The sequence below is a fragment of the Desmodus rotundus genome, chromosome 10 (genome assembly GCF_022682495.2).
Source record: "Desmodus rotundus isolate HL8 chromosome 10, HLdesRot8A.1, whole genome shotgun sequence".
Lineage (NCBI taxonomy): Eukaryota > Metazoa > Chordata > Mammalia > Chiroptera > Phyllostomidae > Desmodus > Desmodus rotundus.
The window spans coordinates 34043995-34064715 of NC_071396.1; the positions used below are offsets into that span (position 1 = coordinate 34043995).

At 54.6% G+C, this 20721-nt stretch overlaps 1 protein-coding gene across 2 annotated transcripts in view; it reads right to left on the reverse strand.

Annotated features, from left to right (window-relative positions):
- NTRK3 (neurotrophic receptor tyrosine kinase 3) overlaps positions 1–20721 on the reverse strand; it is a 267508-nt gene that overhangs the window by 26758 nt on the left and 220029 nt on the right. For both annotated transcript variants that reach the window (XM_053913250.1, XM_053913253.1), the window contains exons 15-16: positions 18129–18301; positions 15908–16151 (exon numbers count right to left, since the gene is read on the reverse strand). In XM_053913250.1, the coding sequence (XP_053769225.1) occupies positions 15908–16151; positions 18129–18301 (417 nt within the window). The remainder of the gene's footprint in view (positions 1–15907; positions 16152–18128; positions 18302–20721) is intronic.

Below are 20721 nucleotides of genomic sequence, written 5' to 3' on the forward strand. Positions count from 1 at the left end.
GACTGCAGTGTGTGTGCGCTTCCAGGCCAGACACGACCGCAGACACTGACCTGGGGAGGGGAAAATACTCGGGGATGCGGCTCAGTCAAAGGGCTTGGTCCTGGACATCAAACTTCCTACACCAAGCTGCATCTGAGCTCAACAGAGAGACCTCCGTCTCTCCAGCCGCTTTTGCCTATGGGGTTTTCTTAGTAACTTAAAGGGAGTGTTGGCATCCGAGGTGCACTCAGAACTGAAGGTCACACTCCTGAAATGCAAGAAAGCAGCCAGACCCCGGTCCATGCAGAGCCTCCAGCCTCCACCACACACACAGGCCCGGAGAGAAGCCTCGGCAGCCACGTGGCCACTGGCGGCTCTCCCAGATGTGCACCCAATGTTGGCAGACCATGGCCCCTCCGCCCGCCCATGCTTTCTCCCCATGAGACTTTCCAAGCACATCAATGGCTTTGGTAGGAAACTTCCATGGAACTTAAATGACACCCCAGTAATGAGAGGCAGGGAAGGGGAGGTAGGAAGCAGCCCCAGCCCATGGACGCTCCCCTCCAAAGCCTGCGGGCTGTCCTCTGTGTGTGGACCACCCTGCCTGGCCCCTCGGCCCCAGAAACACAGCTCAGACTCACTGTGGAAGCTGCCGGTGCCGCTAGCCTCTGCCGCTGCCACGACACGCTGGCCGGACCCTTCCAGCACGGCCCTTCCTGACCATGAATGTGGGAGAGAGCAGGGTAGGGGAAGAGAGAAGGAAGGGATGAAGGCCGAGGAAGAAGAAGCATAGCGATGCATCTTCAATTGGATGGCATTTCTCTCCCAGCCACACCTCTGAACACCTCCCTCATGCCACTGGGGAGAAAGGCTGCCCACACCAGCCCCGGTCCAGGCCCTCACTCAGGGGTCCACCCAGAGACACTCTCCCCCGTCCAGCAAATGCAACGTCACACTGCTCCTAGTACATGGCACCCGGCTGGCTTCCTTTGTGAGCCCCAGGATCCAACTGCTTCCCTCCAAGGCCTCAGTCTGCTCCCACAAGAACCTGCCAGCCTACTACCACTGTGGAAGGAAGTAGAGTTCATCCAGAATTTTTACCCCCTTAGGTCACAGAAACAGCGCCTTCTCCAAAGCTTCTGCAGGAGTATCTGTCCTTACGAAAACCACTGAGTTTGCCGTCACTTCCAGGGCTGCCTCCCAGGAGCCCCCGCTGCCACTCCAGTTTGGGAAGCTGCAGCCCGCCCCCTCCATGCTGTCAGCAGACTCGGGGTGTGCCAGAGCCTGCAAGCCAAGGAGGGCGGCCTCAGAAGGAGCCAACCCTGCTGACTCCTCCATCTCAGATGTCCGGCCTCCAGACTGTGAGACAGTTCGTTCCTGCTTCGTGAGCCACCCGGTCCGCAGTGCTCTGGTGGGGCCGCCCTCGCGAATGCACGCAGAAGGCCTCATACGATGGTGGGGGTGAGCAAGAGCCATTGGGAACGGGGGACAGACTGGCAGGACTGGAACTGAGAGGGTTCCCACAGCGGGAGGACTGGTGCGAAGTCCAGGGATGCGCAGAGGAAGGCTCTGAGCCTGGGTCGATCAGGATGGGGGCCGGGGCGGCTCCTGCCACCCTGCAGAGAGTGAGTAACAGCGAGCTGTTGTACGGAGACACAGTAGGGCTTGGTGAGGAGCTAGGTGCCACTGATGACCGGCCAGGTCCAAAAATGACTGCCCTTTGGGGGACCTCCCAAGAGAGTGTTTATTGATGTCAAGGGACTGCTGAGGAGGAGTGTCTGTTTCGGAAGCAGGCGGTGGCCGTGCAGTTTTGTCTCCAGCAGGCCAAGTTCCAGGGGCCAGTGAACTCTCCAGGGGAGACGTGCAGATGAAGCGATCAAAGAGAAGAGAGGTAAAGCCCACAGATGTAAGTTCAAAGAGCTTCTGCATGAAAGTGAACAGGGGTTGTAACCAGGCAAGTGCGTGAGGTTTCCAAAGTAGGTGTCTGAAGCGGCGGGACCGTCACTTTAAATGAGAGGAGTGGAAGTGGTAAAAAACTGCCAGAGAGGGAAGAAACGGCCGAGTGTGGTGTCACTTAAGCATGGAATGAGCATGCCATGCGGTGGGGGAGAGCGGGCGTGGGAGAAAGAACGGGGCGGTTAACTCTGTCCTTCAACAGAGAGCTCAAAAAGGATTAAACTTTTTAGATGAAAGGCATTTGACTTTTGCCAGGATGAGATAATCAGTGACCCCCAAAACACAGAGTCAATGAAGTGTTAAGATCAGAAGCCCAAAAATTAACACAGAAGACAAAAACTTCCTATTTCAGCAGCCAAGGAGACCGAGGGCAGAAATGTCAAATGAAGACTCTTCTTTAATGTCTAAGTGATCATGGCTTTTGGAGGAGAAAGCAGGGAGAAAGGCTTCAGGGCATCACAGTGAAACCAACATGGTCTCCGGGAGAGGGAGGGGGCTGGTGACAGGGCAGGGGACAGGTGGTGAGGTGGGCAGGGAGTGAGAGAGGAGGCAGCCCTGTCACGGTGCAGGTGTGGGGAGGCTGAGTGTGGCCTAGGATTTCACAGCATCCCCGAGACACGGGCCTGTCACAGCCCCTCACAGTGCGCAGTGACTTCCCCTAGGCACCCACCCAAGTGCTTCCTATTAGAGAGCTGGCTCTCAGGGTCTCAGAACGGAGAAGAAAGCACGACAGTGAGGTCATCAACGACAAGCTCTCACTGCGCATCTGTCACAGCTCTAAAACCCTAAAACGCCATCAGCCAGGCTTTCTGGAGAATGGGGGGGCACGGGGGGAGGGGGGGAGAACCACGGTCTTGCAGGGTGATCCGCTGTATTTTACACAAGAATGGTGACTGCTCACGGTGCCTCACCAGCCTGCATTTCCGACCCGCCACTCTGTGGCCGAGGGGCCGGATGGCGGAGCCCACTCAGCAGACCAAAGTGACAGAGGGTGACCCCCAGCACGTCTGTGACTGTGATGGAAGCTGGTCTTGTCATTTCTGACTGTCCCAAAGTGTGGTGCCCTCGCGTGTCACCCCAGATCGGCCGTTTCAAGGGCACACCTGCCGCTGTGTTCTGCCATGGCACAGACCTTTACAGAACGCCTCCCATACGGGTGCGGTGCCAGGCGCAGGCAGGTGCAGTGGGTGAGGGCACTTTCAGGGATCCCAAACTACTGTGAGCCGGTGCGGGTCGGCAGACGTTCCTGAGAACGCATTTTGCAATAAACGTGTGAAAACATTCAGTGCCTCCAACACATGATAGGTGCCAGCACCTTCACCTCCAGTCACCTCTCCCTGCTTCGGGCACCCCTTCCGCACTCTCCAGTGTCACTGAGCCTGCGTTCCATTTTGGGACTGCACTTGGCTCAAACCACCTGTCTGCTGACTGCTTCACCACCACCTGGAGACCGCACACCCCCTAAGTCAGGGCCTCCTTGATCGCTGTGATAGCCAGTCGCCCCAACATTTGCCTCCTCCTCGAATACCACGCAGAGCCCCACTGGGAAAAAATCACGGCACGGGCACACTGCAGGCAAGCATTTCCAACCCCAGACCACTCCTAACCTCAGGGAGACGGCACCGCATCGGTACACCATGTAAAAATTCTAATCACAAGGGACCTGACAGTGCTTAAAGCACCTTATTAGTGACTCAGAACACTGACGCCAACTCCGCCCCACTGTCTGTGCAATGGGAGCAACGCTGATGACTCTGCCTCAGTCTACTCGCCTGTAAGTGGGAATAACAACCCCAGCCTGGCCGGCCTCAAAGCGCTTTAATGATGCTCAGACACTGTGGACCGGGGGCGGAGGACCAGTGTTCTTGTCTCGGCTCTACCATCACTAACGGACTTGAGAAACCCCTGCGCGCGCTCGCGCTCGCTCTCGCTCTCTCTGGGGTTGTCTTCATCTGTCAAGTAAGTGGGTTTGACAAGATCCTCTCCAAGTTCATGTCTAGCCAGGATTTTACATGTTTGGCAGCATAGATGGCTTACCCAAATTTCATCCAGGCTTTTATCAAGGACTCTCACAAAATACTTTCGAACAAAAGAAGTCTGTGTGTGCGGGAGAAGAGTCCAATGGGCCGGCGCCACAGCCACGGACGCCTGCATTCCAAGACCACGGACGACTGGACCGCCCTCTGACTGGGACCAGGACTGCTAGCAACAGCCCCGGGGCTGTTCAACTCACCCCCAAATTAAAAACATGCTTCGAGTCCTTGCCGACACACTGATGGAAGCTGTCTGTGCCAGAGCTGCATCGAGACCTCAAAAACCCTCGGCAGAGTGCGCCGGGAAAGCGAATGTGCCGGGAACACAGCATTTGTGCTGTCAGTGAGTTATTCACTCACACACACACACTTCAGTGTAAGGGAAAGGCCAGTAGAAGATATTTTAGGCTATTGGGGTACTAGCCCCACCGATGTGAACGTGGGCAAATAAACCCAAGTTCACTTGAGTAATGCAGGCCCACCCGGCAAAGCCCTCCCTCTGTATACAACCCGCAACACAGGTACCTGGGATGAACTCACACCCAGGCCCCATCAGAATCCCTCCACCTGTCAGGAGCTGAGGTTGGCGCAGGACTACAGGGGTGCAGGGGAATCCCAGAATGGGGAGCACGGACTGGAAGAATGTGACACGGGTACCACCAGTGCCCTCACACTCCAAGGACACATCACCAGGTGATCATGACGTGCTTCTCACTGACTCTGCCTGTAGCCACTGGGTTCTTCTCATCACTGCACTCTGGGCCCCCACTTGCAGTCAGCGCAAACTGGTACCTGAGCTCTCCCTGCCGTGTAACACTTGGTATCAAGGCGATTAGACTCAGAAGCAACCAAAGGAGCCATTTTTTAGGTGTGGTGGTGATCGAGTGACGTGGGAAGCACTGGGGACTCCAACAGCAACGTGACGCCCTAGTGTTTGGAAATGAAGAAAACACGATCGATCTCCAAGGCTGTGTGGCAAGCCCGAGAGGTTTCCAGGCCCACACGGCTCCGCTGTGCCGACTGGCACAGATAAAGATCGAACGAGTCCTTCAGAAGGGGCGCTGGCTGGTCACAGGGGCCTGGGAAGAGGGTGGGCCCTCTCCTGGCTTCTGTCAGGGGAGACAGGAGGGTTCAGTCAAAAGATCTGGAGTGTGCTGGACCTCCTGGGGAACCAGGGAACCCCTGTTATGAGATGGCTAGGCCCGTCTTCCTCAGCGTTTGGTTCGTCTGAACCTTCTCTAGATGAGCAGCTTCCCACACAGCTGGCTTACGGGGAGTGAGCACCTCAACCACACAGCTTTGAGTCATCTGGCCCCCCTGCGCGTTAATAAACAACCCTTCTGGTGCCCACACAGCCTCATGGCTGTTTAAGGATGGAATACTCTCTCAGGCCTCGTCACTGATACACGCGACGTTTGAGCCTCCGACGGGGAGTCAGAGTCAGGGGCTTCCCCACTGCCTCTTCCACACACACGGACCCACAGTCCCCACACTCACCAACCCCGGGTGTCTGAGGGAACCTAGGAGGGTCCTTTAAAAATGCCTGTGCCAGTGGGGACACTATCCATGCTTGTTGTAACATCCGACATAAGAGCATGTATTTTCTAATTAAGTAGTTTTATTAAGCACTTTTTATGTGAAAATGCACTGTGATAAAAACAGCATGGATCCCTTTGCCTTCCAGGGAACGTGTGCTGTAGAGAGCCGCAGGGCACGCACACACCCAAAGGACTCCGGGCCATGAGTGAATGAACAAATACATACAACGACCGAGAAGTCGGGGACTGACCCACTGGGTGAGGAAACGATCAACTTCAAGAACAAACTGGGCCACACAACGAGAAGCTGAAGGGCCCAGCTCAGTGGGGGAGAGGTAGCTAAGGTCGTCCCAGTAACTGGCTGGTGGGAGAGATGGCACACAGACCACCCCCGCCAATCCAACTTTGGGACCTTGCTGAACTTGACTCACTTTTCCCAGAATGTACTTGATCTCGGCCGCCTGCACTGGTGGCAGTGGTGGTGGTGATAAAACCAAGAGCACCCAAGCCGCAGGTTCAGGAAGCTCTCGCACAGGCGCTGTCTCGGGAGGCGCACAGCACCAAGCGGTGACCAGCACCTACTTGCGAGGGGAGCGAGGAAGGAGGGAGAACAGACTTAAACCAACCAGCGTGTCTCTACTCCCACGGCGCACAGCACGGGAAATCCTCCTCTGGAGTCGCAAGGGGTGACCTGGGGAACAGGCTCTAACTCTGGACACATTTGTCTACGGGAGAAGTCACAGTCTCTGGTCACCGAAAGCTAGCTCCTGGTTGGACCCCTCAGTTTCACAATGGGGAGGGCCTTCCTTCCATCAGCTGCAAGCTCGCTCCCTTTCCTCCTGGGCGTTGGACAGACCGACCTGGATGTGAGTGGCTTTGTTTTCCCCCCAAGGTTTCTTCAGCAGGCTCTTCTCCCTGCAATTTTAGTATCCAGCACCAAAGACCATCAGGGGAAAAACCTTGGCCTGTAACTGAAAATTATTTAAAATTTCTTACATATAATTTCTACCTTATTCACTTACATAGAATAGTAATTACCACCTATTGAGTGCCTAATAGGTACCAGGCAATTTGCATACATTATCTGATTTAATCTGCACAAAAAAAGAACTCATTTTCTTTTTTTTTTTTTAAAGATGAGGATCTAATGCTTAGAGAATTTCAGAAAATTTCCTAAGGTCACACAGCTCATACACAGACTCAGGATTCAAAGAATATCCACCTGTCTCTAAAATTAGTGGGTGTTCCACCCACTCTGTCTAGGGCTCTCTGCCTCCCCACCTCTAGCTTTGTCCAGTGGGATTAGCTAAGCCAGAAAAAAAAATAACCACGAATAAAACTGTGTTTAGAATTCTGAATTTCAGATGCGCTATTGACCCAACGCTCTGCCTCCTCCCCCTCCTCCTGTTTAGACACAGACAGATCAAGGGCTTGGGCTTCCCGGATTAGGAAAGAAATACAACTCCCTACCAGGAGGAAGTCAGGGAACACGCTGTTCTCTTTACATGCAAATATCTTAATTACAGCTGGCAAAGAAGATATTTGTATGGAAATTTATGTATCTTTATAAGTTATAGACTCAGTCTGCCTGGGGAAAAAATAAAGGCCTTCTATACTGAGGAACCCAAACAGGGCCTGCGGCTGCACAGGCCCATTGGGTGGGGAGGCTTGTGCCCTCCAGCCCTCCACTGTTGGGGGCGAGGAGTGGGCCCAGACACTGCGCTGCAGCCAGCCTCCCGCCACTCCCTCTCCTCTCCTTTCTGAGGACGAGCTCAGTGCAGACCTGCCTCAAGTTCTTGGGATGTTCCCCTAGGGCATATCCCTGTCTGTTTACCAGGATCTGTCCCCATGGAGATAAGGCCCCGTGTACGAGTGTCCACGCCATGGCTGTACCATCGTCATTGCCAAAACAGACAACCAGGTTTCGAAACTTCAGGGAGATGAAATCACACCTAGGAGACTGCATTCAGAAAAGGAGTACTATTTTTTGACAGGGCAGGGAGGGAGATGTTTATATTCCGCTGTTTCCCCGCGCAGAAGACGGCGCCCATGCATAAAACACAACCCATGACCTGTGAATGGCACAAGGCCACTGTGGCCTCACTTGGCTCTCTCAGCACTGTCCCGAGTGCTGGAATGTCTGTCCTACGGTACCCATCCGTTTCTCTCCAGGACACAGACTCGCCCTGCAGCTGGAGGCACTCGGGCTGGACAGAACTGAGAACTCCCCACTTCTGAAGCGTGTTACGACTTAGAGAGCAAAAGACAAACCTCTCGCTGGTAACAGCTTCCCTTTGGCACAGCTGGAAGGAACAGGGGAACCTGCAGAGTCCTAGGAGGTGGAGGCGGTGCACAGAACAGAGCAAGCAGGCCATCTGTCTGGGAGGATTTTGATGGTATTCTGCCTGGGGCCACAGGGGTGAAACAGATGACATTTAGGACTCTTTCCAGCCTCCTGGTTTTCTTTTCCTTTCCTGCTTTTTTTTTAATTGAATGATCTGACATTTGTTCATCTGTTTCTAACACTCTCGGGACGGGATGCAGAACGGACTAGGTGGTGTAAAAGATACATTTGTAAAAAACCCATCCCAACCCTCCATTTCACCATAATTCCTTTTCAAGTTTACAACCCTACACTGAAGAGGCTTGGAGCAACAGGCCCTGGCCTTCCAAGTTCACCCTTCCAGGCCCCACTGACTCTGACAGCCTCTCCTCCACACTCCACCGCCACAAGGCAGCATGGGGCCTCGTCACCTCTTCTGGGGACCATGGTCACGACCTGCCTTCACCTCCACAGTCTTGGTTCCCAGCAGTCTGCCTGATGACTTGTCCTCAAAACACAGCCTCATTTTCACTAAACCAGGTGACAAGCCTTCCATGACTACCCACGTCAGAACGACGGCCTTTCGAGGGCTGCCGTGAGCGGCCCCCTGCTTCCTCAAACATTTCCTTTCAGGCAGGTGCTCTCTACACCCATCTCTCAGCGTGCCGGCCTCCAAGCCATGAGCATGTCTTTGCTCATTCTCACCCCTCTGATGGGAACGCAGGTCCAGGGCCACAGGGACTGAAGGCAGCCCCCTCAAGACCTAAGGTGGCTGCCTTCCAATTAGGCTGAAATTTATACCCTTTTGTAAGATTGCACCTCTCTTTGTGGAGACACAAATTTCCATTCCCCATGAAAATTTAATTTTGTTGGGAATACAGACGGGGTTCTTCCACTCACCCTCGCACACAGGAAGGGCAGAGAGTGCAGTCCTGTCCCCGGCACGTGGGCCTTGCCAACGGCTCAGTGACTCGGCGCACAGGGAGACAGAGCAGCAGGGGCGGCTGAGCACCTGCAGCAACTGCATCGTGCGTCCCACAGGGGTGTGAATGCCCTACCGCTGACTTTGCCGTGCAGGACGCCTGAGGTCTTACACACATTACCCATCCTCACCCAAGGCTTATCTGCGAGAGACAGGCCAATAATCTCGGACTGCTTACTGCTCTGGAGGTCTCCGAGGACCCTCTTCCCCCTCCCCGGGCAAAGCGCTCCCAGCCAGCGCGTGCGGAATGAGCGGTTCCAGTGTGCGGCCTTCCGTGATCACCCAGTCAGCCGCAGGGAGGCCGGAGCGTCAGACAGGGTCCAAGCGCAGAGCGAGCTGTTCACTGATTCCCCGTGGCGACCATTCTTGCGGTCATCGCGGTCACTGCCACGTGTGTCTAGCACAGCTGCCCCAGACCTGCCCTGGAGAGCCTGCTCACAGGGTCCTGGCACTTGAAAGCCTCTCCACAAAAGTGCTGCAGGAAGCCCAGGGCTGAGGGCAGGCAAGAGATGACAAAGCACCACGACTCCTGTTCTTCCACTTCAACTAGAGCAGCTTTGTGTCTGTCTGCCTGTCTGTCTGTCATCCGTCCACCTGTCCATCTATCCATCCACCCACCTCTATCTATTTTATAAGACTCCATTTGGAGAAAAGGTTTCACTGCTTTAAAAAAAAACACTTTGGAAAACTATGCATCTAATGCAACCTTCGGAGCTGAATGTTGGGAACACCGATCTAAAGTCAGTACCACCGAAAAAAGTGACTGACTGAACCAGAACCTGGTCCTCTAAGCCCATCCAGGAGAAGGAGCAGCAAAGCCATCAAGGTATTTAAAGGTGAAACTGCAGGGTACTCCCCCAACTCCAACCAAGCTTCCACAGCCTCTGTGAGAGATGCGAAGCCTTGAGACAACGAAGAGGAAAGCCAGGAGAGGCTTTATGTAGGTAAACGCAGGTCCAGGGCCACAGGGACTGAACACAGGCTTCCTGCTTCTAGTCCTGTATTCTAGTCACACCGTCAGTCACGGGTTGTCGAGGGCCCATGCGCAAAGATGGGCGGTACTGCCCAGGACTGGCACTCCTAAGCCTACGGGGCCAGGGGGTGGGGGGAGGTGCCCCAAATGACTCATCCACTTCCTTCTGAGAGTCCAAGTGTTTGCACACCGACCTCCTGGCAGCGACGCCCTCTCCAAGTCATCTTCCCACATGGCTGCTGGGGTGTCCCATGGCTCAGAGCCCCAGGGCGCTCCCCACAGTCCCTGCTGCACTTTGTGGAATGAGTGCAGGAGCTGCAGGTCCACGTCCCCCCACCACACTGTGCTGGAATCACAGCGCAGTAGGGTCTAGGGAGGTAGGCGGCCTGGAAGAACTGAGACAGATGGAAGAGTCCGGGTAAATCCCATGACTGAAAAAGTATGGAGAAAGTCTACCCAGTAATTCTGCTGGCCGCCAGGCTGAATTTGGCTAATTACCCCAAATACCTCAGAGGAAAAGAAGAAGGAAGAGCAGAAAGCAAACTGTAGCACTAAACCAGACGCAGGTACTGTGGGACGGGCCTGTTTCAGAACTGGAGGCTGCTCCCTTGTTGTATCCAGAGGGGACGGGGGTGGCACACTGAACAGCTGTGGCCTGGGGCGAGTGAGCGTGCAGAACGCTGGAGGCGGCCGCAGCTTTCTTCCGTACCTTTGCCCCTGTCTCCCTGCTAAAGAAACCGAGTCTTCTGCCCACTTATCACACACACGGCACTGAGCCCCAGAGAAGGTAAAACCTGAGAGAGACCACAGGACCAGAATCCAAACTCCAGACTTCCCAGATGGAAGGGAGCCTCTCGCTGGCAGCCTGGACCCGGGGCAGGCCAGGGGACCCGGGTGTCCCACACAGCAGTCCCTTCCCTCAACAGACCTGCGTTTCAAAATGTCTGGTACTTTGTACATAATCAGTGTGCAAATCCTCTGGCATTAATCAAGGAAATAAGAGTGTAATACTATAATTAGCATTAATCTGTCCTCCACACCTCCCTCTGTGTGTGTTCCCTCTGCAGTTGTGTACAGCTTAATAGGTTTTAGCATTTGGGAGGTTTTGCAAAATCCACGCAGGATGCAGGTGGTGCGGCACCACGGCCCACACCCTACCCGGGTGTCTACTTTGCGGCCGTGTCTCCGGGCGGCACCAGGCTCCCTCTCCCCAAACTGAAGATGAGAACGAACGCATGGCTTAGGGACTGGGAATCTAAGGAGACTCGAGGCCTTCCGTGGGCCTCCTCATCTAAGCTCCCTCAGAGAAAGTGAGTGTCCCATCTGCCCTGACATGTCAGCAGCCATGGGGCGGCATGCAGTTGGGACAGAGAGGGGGGAGAAAGGGTTTTCTTCACGCCCCCTGTGGCCGGCTGCTCACTCCAATGCCACAGGGACATGCTACAATCCGCTTCTCAGCCTGCCTTGCAGCCCACAAGACCAGGTGTGCAACCCGGTCCTTGACATGAGGGGAAGTGACAGGCTTCACCTCCGGGGCAGGCCCAGCAACCACATGCCTGTCCCCCCATCCAGCCGGCTGTGGTGGGGCTGGACACCTAGGGTGAGGCCGGGGCTCCACCAGCCTGACGACCACGTGGCAGAGGTTCCCCTGCTCCCACTGCCACACGACCGAATAGCCGGTTTCTGTTTGTGGCAAGCCACTCTGTATTTTTGCATGCACTTGTCATGGTGGTTGGCCCACGTCTGCTAACACACTTACATAAGCTTTGCTCCCGTTTTGAAACCAGAGAGGACGACTGCATTTTAGCCCCAGTGACAGTAACAGGAATAAGTATTTCTTGAGCATGTGCCATTCTAGGAACTTCATGTTGATTACCACTCAATCCTTATAGCAAGTGCACATGCTAGAGGCTTTTACCCCATTTTACAGTCGGGGACACAGGTTACACAACGTGCCACATAGCCAGGAATCACAGGAGCTGAGATTCAAGCCCAGGCAAGGGGGGTTCAAGAGCCTGCACTTCCCATCGCTGCCAGGGAGAAACCATAACATCCACAAAATCGAACCTTCTACCAGCCAGACCAGCTCATTCTAAATTGTTCCCACACCCTAAAGGTTACTGCTGTCCCCTTTTCCAGGAGTCCCCAGGAACTGTGACCTAGACGTCCAGCTCAGAACCAGGGCCTCGCTGTAAGCCGCCAGACCTGCCTTACACCCCCATCCGCACGTCTGCCTGGATTTCGGCATACTTTCCCCTCCTCTCCTGGACACTTGGCTCTCCTCCCTGAGAGTCCTCCCCGACTCAGATTGCCAGTCACCTGCCTCCTCTACACATCGCCCCACATGCTGCTGAGATGATGGGTTAACCACATCGCCTCCCGAGAGGACACTCACGTGGTGGGCCTCTGTTTGCCTGTGCAGGTCACTCTGGGTCTGGCCCACTTGCTGCCTCCCTCCAGACTCCCATTCCAACCTCACTCAGTCACACATTCACATATTTACTGGGTGCTGACTGGGCTGAGGGCCAAGGCCCAGTGCGGAGGACAGGAGGGTGACCTACAAGGCACCACCCCAGCCCTCTGGACAAGCAGGGTCGGAGCACTGAGCCCTCAACCCATTCCTCCTGGAGCTCAGCACATGGCCCCCCTGCAAATCAAAAGCTCTGAAGACAAGTCTCTTCTGGAGTCCCAGCCTCTCCTCCTCAGGACTCTCAGTGCTCTCTTTAACTCCGGATCCGCGCTCCGGTCTCGGAGTGCAGCCTGGTGTTCTCGGAAAGGCGTGACGGCACCCCTGCCCCTGCCGAAGCCGGCTACTGCGCGCCGGGGGAGGAGGAGCCTGTCCCTGCAGTCAGTCCGAGGAGGAGAGAACCATGCCGCTCTGGTGCAGAGATGTTTGTTCTCTCCCGTTAAACGAGTAGCAGGGGTCAGGCAGTTCACCTGGCAAGTCGTGAGCACACTACTCAGCAGGAGCCAGATGGTGTCAGCTTGTCTTAAGAAATTAAAAGTGAAAAAGGAAGAGCATAAGGAGGAGTTTATCTCCACCTCTCCCCTGCCCCCACCCCACACACACCCTGGAATCCGGACAGGCAGGGGAGTGCAGGCACGAACACACACGCCTGTATTATCCGCACTGAACTACACCAGGCACCAGAGACCAGCCAGCTTCTGGGCCCAGCAGATGTCAGGGCTCAGCACCCTGCAGAGGCAGAGGGGGCAGGCCTGTGCGGAGTCGGCTGGCAGAGAATCCTTTGGTGTTCCAGCTGCCCAATCAATCACTGCTTTCCCCTGGAGCTGCAGCTGGCGAAGGGAGCACAAAAATCTTCCCTAAATCACCAGACTTAGCTCTAAGATTCACGAGCAAGACCATATAAACACTGACCAGAAGAACAGGCAAGTACTGACAGCCATATTTCTGTCTAGGCTGAAACCTTGGGGAGGGAATTTTCCAGAGGTGGTTACCTAAAGACCCCACTGTGTGGTCCCTGTTTATTTCCCAGTGGTCAGGAGAGTCCTCTCTGACTCAAGAACTGCCTCTGGAGAGGAGATTACCCCTGGGGTTCTCCTGCCTTGGTCATGACAGGGACTGAGGGAGATAAACCGTAATTCATCCAGGAAGTAGTGTGTTCCAGGCTCTTAACAGAAATTAACCTGCTCAACATCAAAATAACTGCCGAGAGGCTGTGTATCCTCATTTTTAAAATGGTAAAATGAAGTAGGGGTTCAGGAAAGTGCACGGAGGTCCCATGGCTACTAATGATGGTGTGGGGGTGTCACCAGGTAAAATCAGGGCAAATACCGAACTCCCTCGTTGCCCTGAAGCCTTGCCATCCAGGTAGTCAGCCGTCTAGCTCATTACCGACTTGACCGCTGATGAACCACTGCTGCCTCCTGTGGCACCGCAGGCGAGGGCGGGGCCTACAAGGCCTGGTGAGCAGCGGCCCGTGGAGGCTCTCTGCGGGTGCAGCCGGTGTGGTGTCTGCCCGCCACCGCTGGGACGTGGGCTTTCCGGGGCGCACTGTGTTCACACTGTGTTCGCACTGCAACAGCTACCCGCTTTCAACTCGTGCTTCCTTGGGACCAAAGACACACCCACCTCCAAGCCAGTGGGCCTCGCTGACACCTGGCTTGGAAGGCCTGGGAAAGGAACTGTGGGCAGCTCCCCTCTCCCCCCTCCCTCAACTCCCAGGCAGCCCCAGGGCCCGGGCAGTAAGACAAGCTCACCCCTTCTAGCCATCCCCGCAGTAACGAGCAACAGTGCACAGCTGCTAAAAGCAAGGGCACAGCAGTGTCATTTGAAGATGTGACTTGCCTTTCCTCTTTGAAATCAGAATCAAGAAGTATTAACTGCACTCACTGAGGCACATCTGAAAGCTGAGTCTGCGCACACTCTGGTTGGACATTGTTTCCCAACACCCTGGTGAAGCCAGCAGGGACCAGACTGGCATAATCAAACATGTTCCTCACATAGGAAAACAGCGACCCGTTCCCTGCTATTTCAGCACCAATACCAACCTGTGCTCAGCCAGACAGGCCAGCAAACCCCATTACACAGAGTGCAAAGGCAATTAAATGGTACCAGCTCCAGCCACACTTAAGAAATCTATGGCCCATGGGCCCTTGGGAACCATACCAATGCCTCTCTTTAAAGTGACTGAAAAAAAGTGGTCTAGATGCTAAAGAAAGGCTCTGTGGTATCGCTTCCTGGCACGCCAGCCCTGGCCCTCGGTCTGTGGCAACCACTGCTTCGTGCTCGTTTTCCCATACCCGGCGGCGCTGGACAGGGCAGGTGCGGCAGACACACGACCTCCCCCTCTATTTGGTCTATTCTGCTCCACACCCTCTCATGACGCTACATCGCCCGCCATCCTTTGTGCCACGAACAAATGACTTTCTAGCCACAAGGGGCATTTCTCAGCCATTCCATTCTTTTTAGGCCATGGCTAAAGTGAAGTGTCTTGAGTGACCAGCTCTAATGTCCTGTTTACACAGAGCCATCGGGAGGCACGTTCGGACAGGACTATTCTGCAGCTGCCAGCCCCAAACTCCCAGCCTCCTGCTGCACCATGCTCAGGCCAGAAGGACAACTGTGGGCTCTTTGCCTCACAATATAGTCATTCATTCCCTACAAAGAAGGTGAGACACACAGCTGCCATGCCTCCAAAACGGTGTTCCACCCTGTCCTTATACCACATACCCAAAGTCCATTCATTGTCCCCGAAGTAAGCTTTCCGTATTTTGAGGCACCGGCCTTCCAATCAGTTTGCAGAAGTTACCCCACCCCTGTGTCTCATGTTGTGCCCATACTCCCCCACACCTTTTTTGAGCTAAATCACGCTCATGCCCACTCACTCTTTCCCCAGCCACAGCAACACTGCCAGAACCATGCAATGACCCACAGGAAAGTAAGTCCCAAGGACTAAGGGAGAGAAATTCTGGGAGCACAATAAGACACCCATTCACGTGAACTGATACTGACGTGACGTAAGATGCAACATGGCTCCTCTCACAATCAGGAGGCCTTCCTAGCCTGCACCTCTCCAGCACTGGCAACGACCACATGCTTTCTTCCCTCGCCTCCCCTAAACCACTTGGATAACTATGCTCAGCAACACATGAATCATTTCTGCTACTTGACTTTGGGCTCTAGCTTCTCACCAAAGTTACCCTTGAAAACAAGCCTAGATGGTCCGTGGAAAATTCCAGAGAACCCAATGTGTGGTGGGTGAGGCTGGACCTGGGACTGACTTGGAAGGTGACAAAATGTAGCACCACGTTGGGTCTGTCTGTATGTGCATTTAGGGGTGGTTATGTATTTTATTTCGTGAAGAAGGAGTATCTGTTAAAGATGCAAGTGACAACACAACGCATATGCCACTGCGAGGGAAGGGTACCGCTGAGTGATGCACCCAAGAGGGAGGGAGGCGTGAACTACAGAGAGAACAGTGAACCGGATGCCGAGGTGTAGGAGTGGGCAAAGGACAGTCGTGGAATGTCTGAATGGGCACAGCGGGGTGTGTGTGTGTGTGTGTGTTGTGGAGCGACAGGGTTAATGGACAATGACAAGACACGTGAGCAAGGTGCTAGCTCTGCCATGGAGTCCTGCAGCCAGAAAAGCCACCTCACCCTGTAGTAGTCCGTGCTGTAGACGTCCCTGGACATGCCGAAGTCTCCAATCTTCACCAGCAGGTTGGCTCCAACCAGGCAGTTCCTGGTGGCCAGGTCCCGGTGCACGAAGTGCTGGGAAGCCAGGTAGACCATGCCCGAGGCAATCTGACTGGCAATGTGGAGCATCTGGGAGAGCCCCAGCTCGCCTTTCGCCTGGCGTGGCTGCCCGTCCACGAGGATCATCGCATCTGGCCCATGGGCCCTGTGGGAGGGAGGGGCAAAGAGAGGGGGCAGAGAGAATTCAGGAGACTGAGGGGAAAGGCCTTGGTTCCTGGGTCTCTGGGACGTGCCACAGAAGTGAGTGCGGTCTCCCTGCTCAGCCCACCCCAGGCCTATTTCTGCCCACCCCCAGATGCATCGTGTGAGTGTGGGTACGGGGGAAACACTGCGCCCAGCCCGCAAGGGAGATGACGGCTGATGGGCTCCAGTGCAGGGATTTCCTGTCTCGTTCACCTCATGGCGCACAAACTAATTACTAAAATTCTGTGGCATACTAGAAAATGCATTTCTTGCCAATCTGACAAAAAGTAGGTATAACTTTGATTCGTTCACATCAGACAGCGATGGCTGTGTTGACTGTTGTCATTTCTTGTGTGATAGTCTAAGGGGACCACCGCAGGCCACAGCTCTGATGAAAGCGTAATTGCAGTCACTGGAGTGGCAGCTCCCACTCACTGAGACCTGGCTACCTGGACACTCGTCTAGGAATGACAGAGCAGAGTCAGTAAACAGGCACAGCAGTGAACCTGTGAAGCGGTTCTCACTGGTCCTGTTGTCCAGGGTGAGGTTTAATAACTCGCTCCAGGTTGTATCACTAAGACGGGACAAACTCAGGATGTGAACTCAGGTCTGTTGCGTTGGTAAGGGCTGAGTGCTCCAGGAAAGGACTAGATTTCACTGTGAAATCAAGTCCAGGACGTTCAGACTATTGCACGGGTACTTTCAGTTTCTCTAGGGCCATGTTTTGGAAACCCGCCTCACACGATGAGTTCATGACCGGCTCCCCACCCTCTCCAGTCCCTTCTCAAAATCACAGAATCTATTGAATGCCCCACTTCAAGCAGATGCTCATCAGTTCTTGGTGAATGTGCTAGAATCTTCCACAGCCTACATTTGAACTCTGGAAATCTCATTCTCCGCCATGGGATTCAATAGGATTCAAAAGGCGGCTAAGTGTCCAGGGCCTGAGTGTTCACCTTGCTTCCAGGTACCCTGAATTCCACAGGTCCTCACACACGGCTGCCCCTCCATCAGGCATGCTTGGAGGTGATGGATGTGGGGAGCAGGGAGGTGCTAACTCTAACTCTGCTCTCCCTGAGACGCTGTCTTCTCAGGGAACGCCTGGGTGGGGCTCCAGTCCCTTACCAGTTCCATCAAGCGCCTCTCAATATCCAGACAATCTGGCTGCAAGATTTGAAAAACCCTTCTTACAACCAATCAGTCTTTCCAGAAAAGCACCATCCAATAGAGCTTCTACTGATGGAAACGTTTTATACTGCACTTCCTGATGCGGTAGCCACTTGTGGCCACTCAGTATTCAAAATGTGGCTAGTGAGACCAAGGGGGTGAATTTTTAAATTTTATTTAAGTGATGTAATTTAAATTCAAATAGCCATGTGGCTACTGCACCAGACAGCACAGTTCTACATTTATCAAAGGGAAATCTGCCCCTTTTCCAACTATTTCTGTCTCCTGATGAGTTTGTAAGCTTCCTCCTCATCAAAGCATCTCTGGGAAGAAGCTTCCCGAGGGCGGGGGAGGAGTAAGGACTAGCCTGACTCCGCAGCACTGAGCACATGAGGCACGGAGTGGGAATGCTGTTTGCTTCACCAGGGAGAAGGATGACCCTGGGCGCTTGGACATGGAGGTCACAGGCTGGCAGGCCTCTCTTGAGCCCGTCCCAGACCCTGCTCCTCTTCTAGATCCACCTTGAATCAAGAGGAAGAGCACAGGTTACTCGTCACAGCATCCTCAACTTTGCCTCCCTGGAAATCAGGGATGAAGGCCTGAATCCAGCTGCTCAGCAGATGATGCAGAAAAAATGAAAGGTTGCTTCTCAAGTCTAACCCTGGACTTACGTGTGCAAAGAGGCAAGTATAACTCCTGGCTCCAGAGAAGACCCTGTGGGTTTGGTGGGGCCACATCAGGGTACAGGGGTGGGGCAGCAGCCGCTGCTTACCTGAGGAACTTGTTCAGGTCTCCATGCTTCATGTACTCAAAGACCATGATGAGGGGGTCCCCATCCCCACACACACCATAGAACTTGACAATGTGCTCGTGCTGCAGGTTGGTGAGCAGCTCAGCCTCCCTCTGGAAATCCTTCCGGGCAGCCAGGGTGGGGTCCTTCAAGGCCTGGAAACAAGGCGGCAGGACAATGATTTTTAGCCACCACAGGACAGATTCCCCTCATGGGAAGAGACGTGGTTCCCAACAAATGAGATTTTAATCGGGGTTTAGAGACCATGAGACTAAGTCACAACAGCCAGGCCTGACTCCTTCTTCAGCAGCTTCATCTCTGCACTAGCAGAAAGCAACCTTCTGACCCCCATGACCCAGACACCAGGCAGTAACTTCAGAGTCTGTTCATCTCAGAGCCCTGGGCTTCCTCGGGGGTTGGTGTGAATGGCAGAGGGAGGGGCTGTGAGATGGGAGGCCTGACAAAGGCCCCTTCCCCTAAGGCTTCCTGGGCTCATGGTTCCCACAGCTAAAATGATCAGTGGGAAAACCCGCCCCCACTGCCTAACTTTTCAAATTCTGTGCCCAGAGTCTACAAGGAATCAGGCAGACTGGAATCAAGTCTCCGTGCCTGTTCCACCCCTTGACTTTAGATGAAGGAGTGGATATTTGCAGAGAAACATCAATGTTTTGGCTTCTAAAGGCAACTAATGGGCAACTAATTAGGATCCTCAGGACCAGGTAAAGGACGCAAAGGCCCGGGGTGAGATGGCCAGTGGGCGTCTGGTGGCCTCTGAAATGTCAGGACTCAACCCCTGTGGGAGTGGAAGACCCTGTGTGAGGAATAAGCAGCAGACCAGGCCTCGCCCCAGGGCCCAGGAAGATAAATGGAGGAGGAGCCAGGTGTAAATGTGGATTTTCCAGCACCAGAAGGGGATGAGGAGACCAAAGCAGAGGCGTGTGAGCATATCCCACTGACCCCAGCATAAGGCGCCTATGGGGATGCAGCAATGATGGCCAACACAGAGAATGAACTGTGAGGGCTGGGGTGCGGGGAGCGAGAGGGGGAACCCTTTCTGCAGGAGGAGCAGCCTGGGCAGGTGAGCTCACACCTTTCTCCAGCCTTCCCACCCTCTTAACATCAGCTTGCTTCAACGGACCAGAGTAGTAACCTCAACAGACAGGGCAGGAGGCAGTGAGGGAGTGAGTGCAAAGCTGGTGTGCCGTTTTCAGGTTAGTGAGAACCTAGAAGCTGGGTATCGGTTTGCGTGCTCTCTGCCACGCACCTCTCCTTCTCTGGTGCTTTGGGCAGACTGGCCTCCCTGTAGAACATGCTGGTGTGGAAAGGCCTTCTGGCCAGGGACCTCTCCCCTGCCACCGCAACCCCCAGTGGCTGCGACGCTCAGGGATGCCCGGGCTAGAGCACAGCAGGGGTGTGAACGTGCAAAACTACACCTAGGGAGCCAGCAGCCCCATGGGTCATCAGCGTGCGGACGGACCATGGACTCCCAGCTCGAAACATGCCCACGGAGGCCCAGCCTTGTCTAGGTATCAACCTCCGTGTTACCTCTCAAGTGACACCTCCTGCTCTGCTCTGCTGGTCAAGGGCAGTGCCCACGGTCTCTCCACCAGATACAAAGTCCCACTCCAAATTCAACCAGCGCCACCTTCCATTCTCTTCAAACTTTGGAAGTTTCACCAAAAAACATGTTTGATTAAATGGCTCTGCTCCTGACAAAAACATTGGAAGTTATCTAGTGTGACTTTCCTGTTTTACAGGCGAGAACAGAGGTCCAGAGCGGAAAAGAAGTGGCTCCGGTCTGTCCAGCGCACCTGCCTGAATTAATGTATCGGGTGCAGTAGATCCCAGGCAGGTCCCCAGGGGACGGGGAACATGGAAGTGAGAAGACGGGACAGAGGAGAGTCCGGAAAGGTGAACAACGCGGGTGCCAGGACAGGGCCTAGGCCCAGCAAGGATACCAGGCTGCAGGGCCGAAGGCCGAAGACGACCAGCACTGGACCTCCATGGTCTCCCATGGGCCCAGTTGCCCTCTCAGGGACGCTGCCCCACCCCGAAGGGACAGGCCGCTGTGCATCCACCAACAACCAGAGCAAGGACATCTGCCAAGAGGCAGAGGGTGCCTCTTGGTGACCTGGCTCCCCACTGCAGCCCTGAACTCCATGTGCTGGGGCCTGGGTATCAGAAGACTGCCACTGATTTATTTATTTTCTTGAAGAACTAGGGGGACGGGGCGCGGGGAAGGAACCCAGCATGGGTGGGATGGGAGAACATGAAGATTTATGTGAAAGCTGGATTTATGAGAAGGAAAAGTAGATCACATTTGGGGCCAGCCAAGTGGCCTCTCTCCATCTCTGTAAATCATTCTCTCACATGGTCCTGGATGCCAAAGGCAGCCACTGGACATCTCCGTTCCCAGCTCTCCGGCAGTGCCCACCAGTGTCCCCGAGGCCAGCACCCCCCACCGTGAGGCACCTGGCAGGCAGGCCTGCAGTCTCCCACACCCCGTCTCAGGTCTGCACTCCCGGGTCAGACCTGAAGCGCTGATGTAACTGGCACAGGGCTGTGTGTGGCAGAT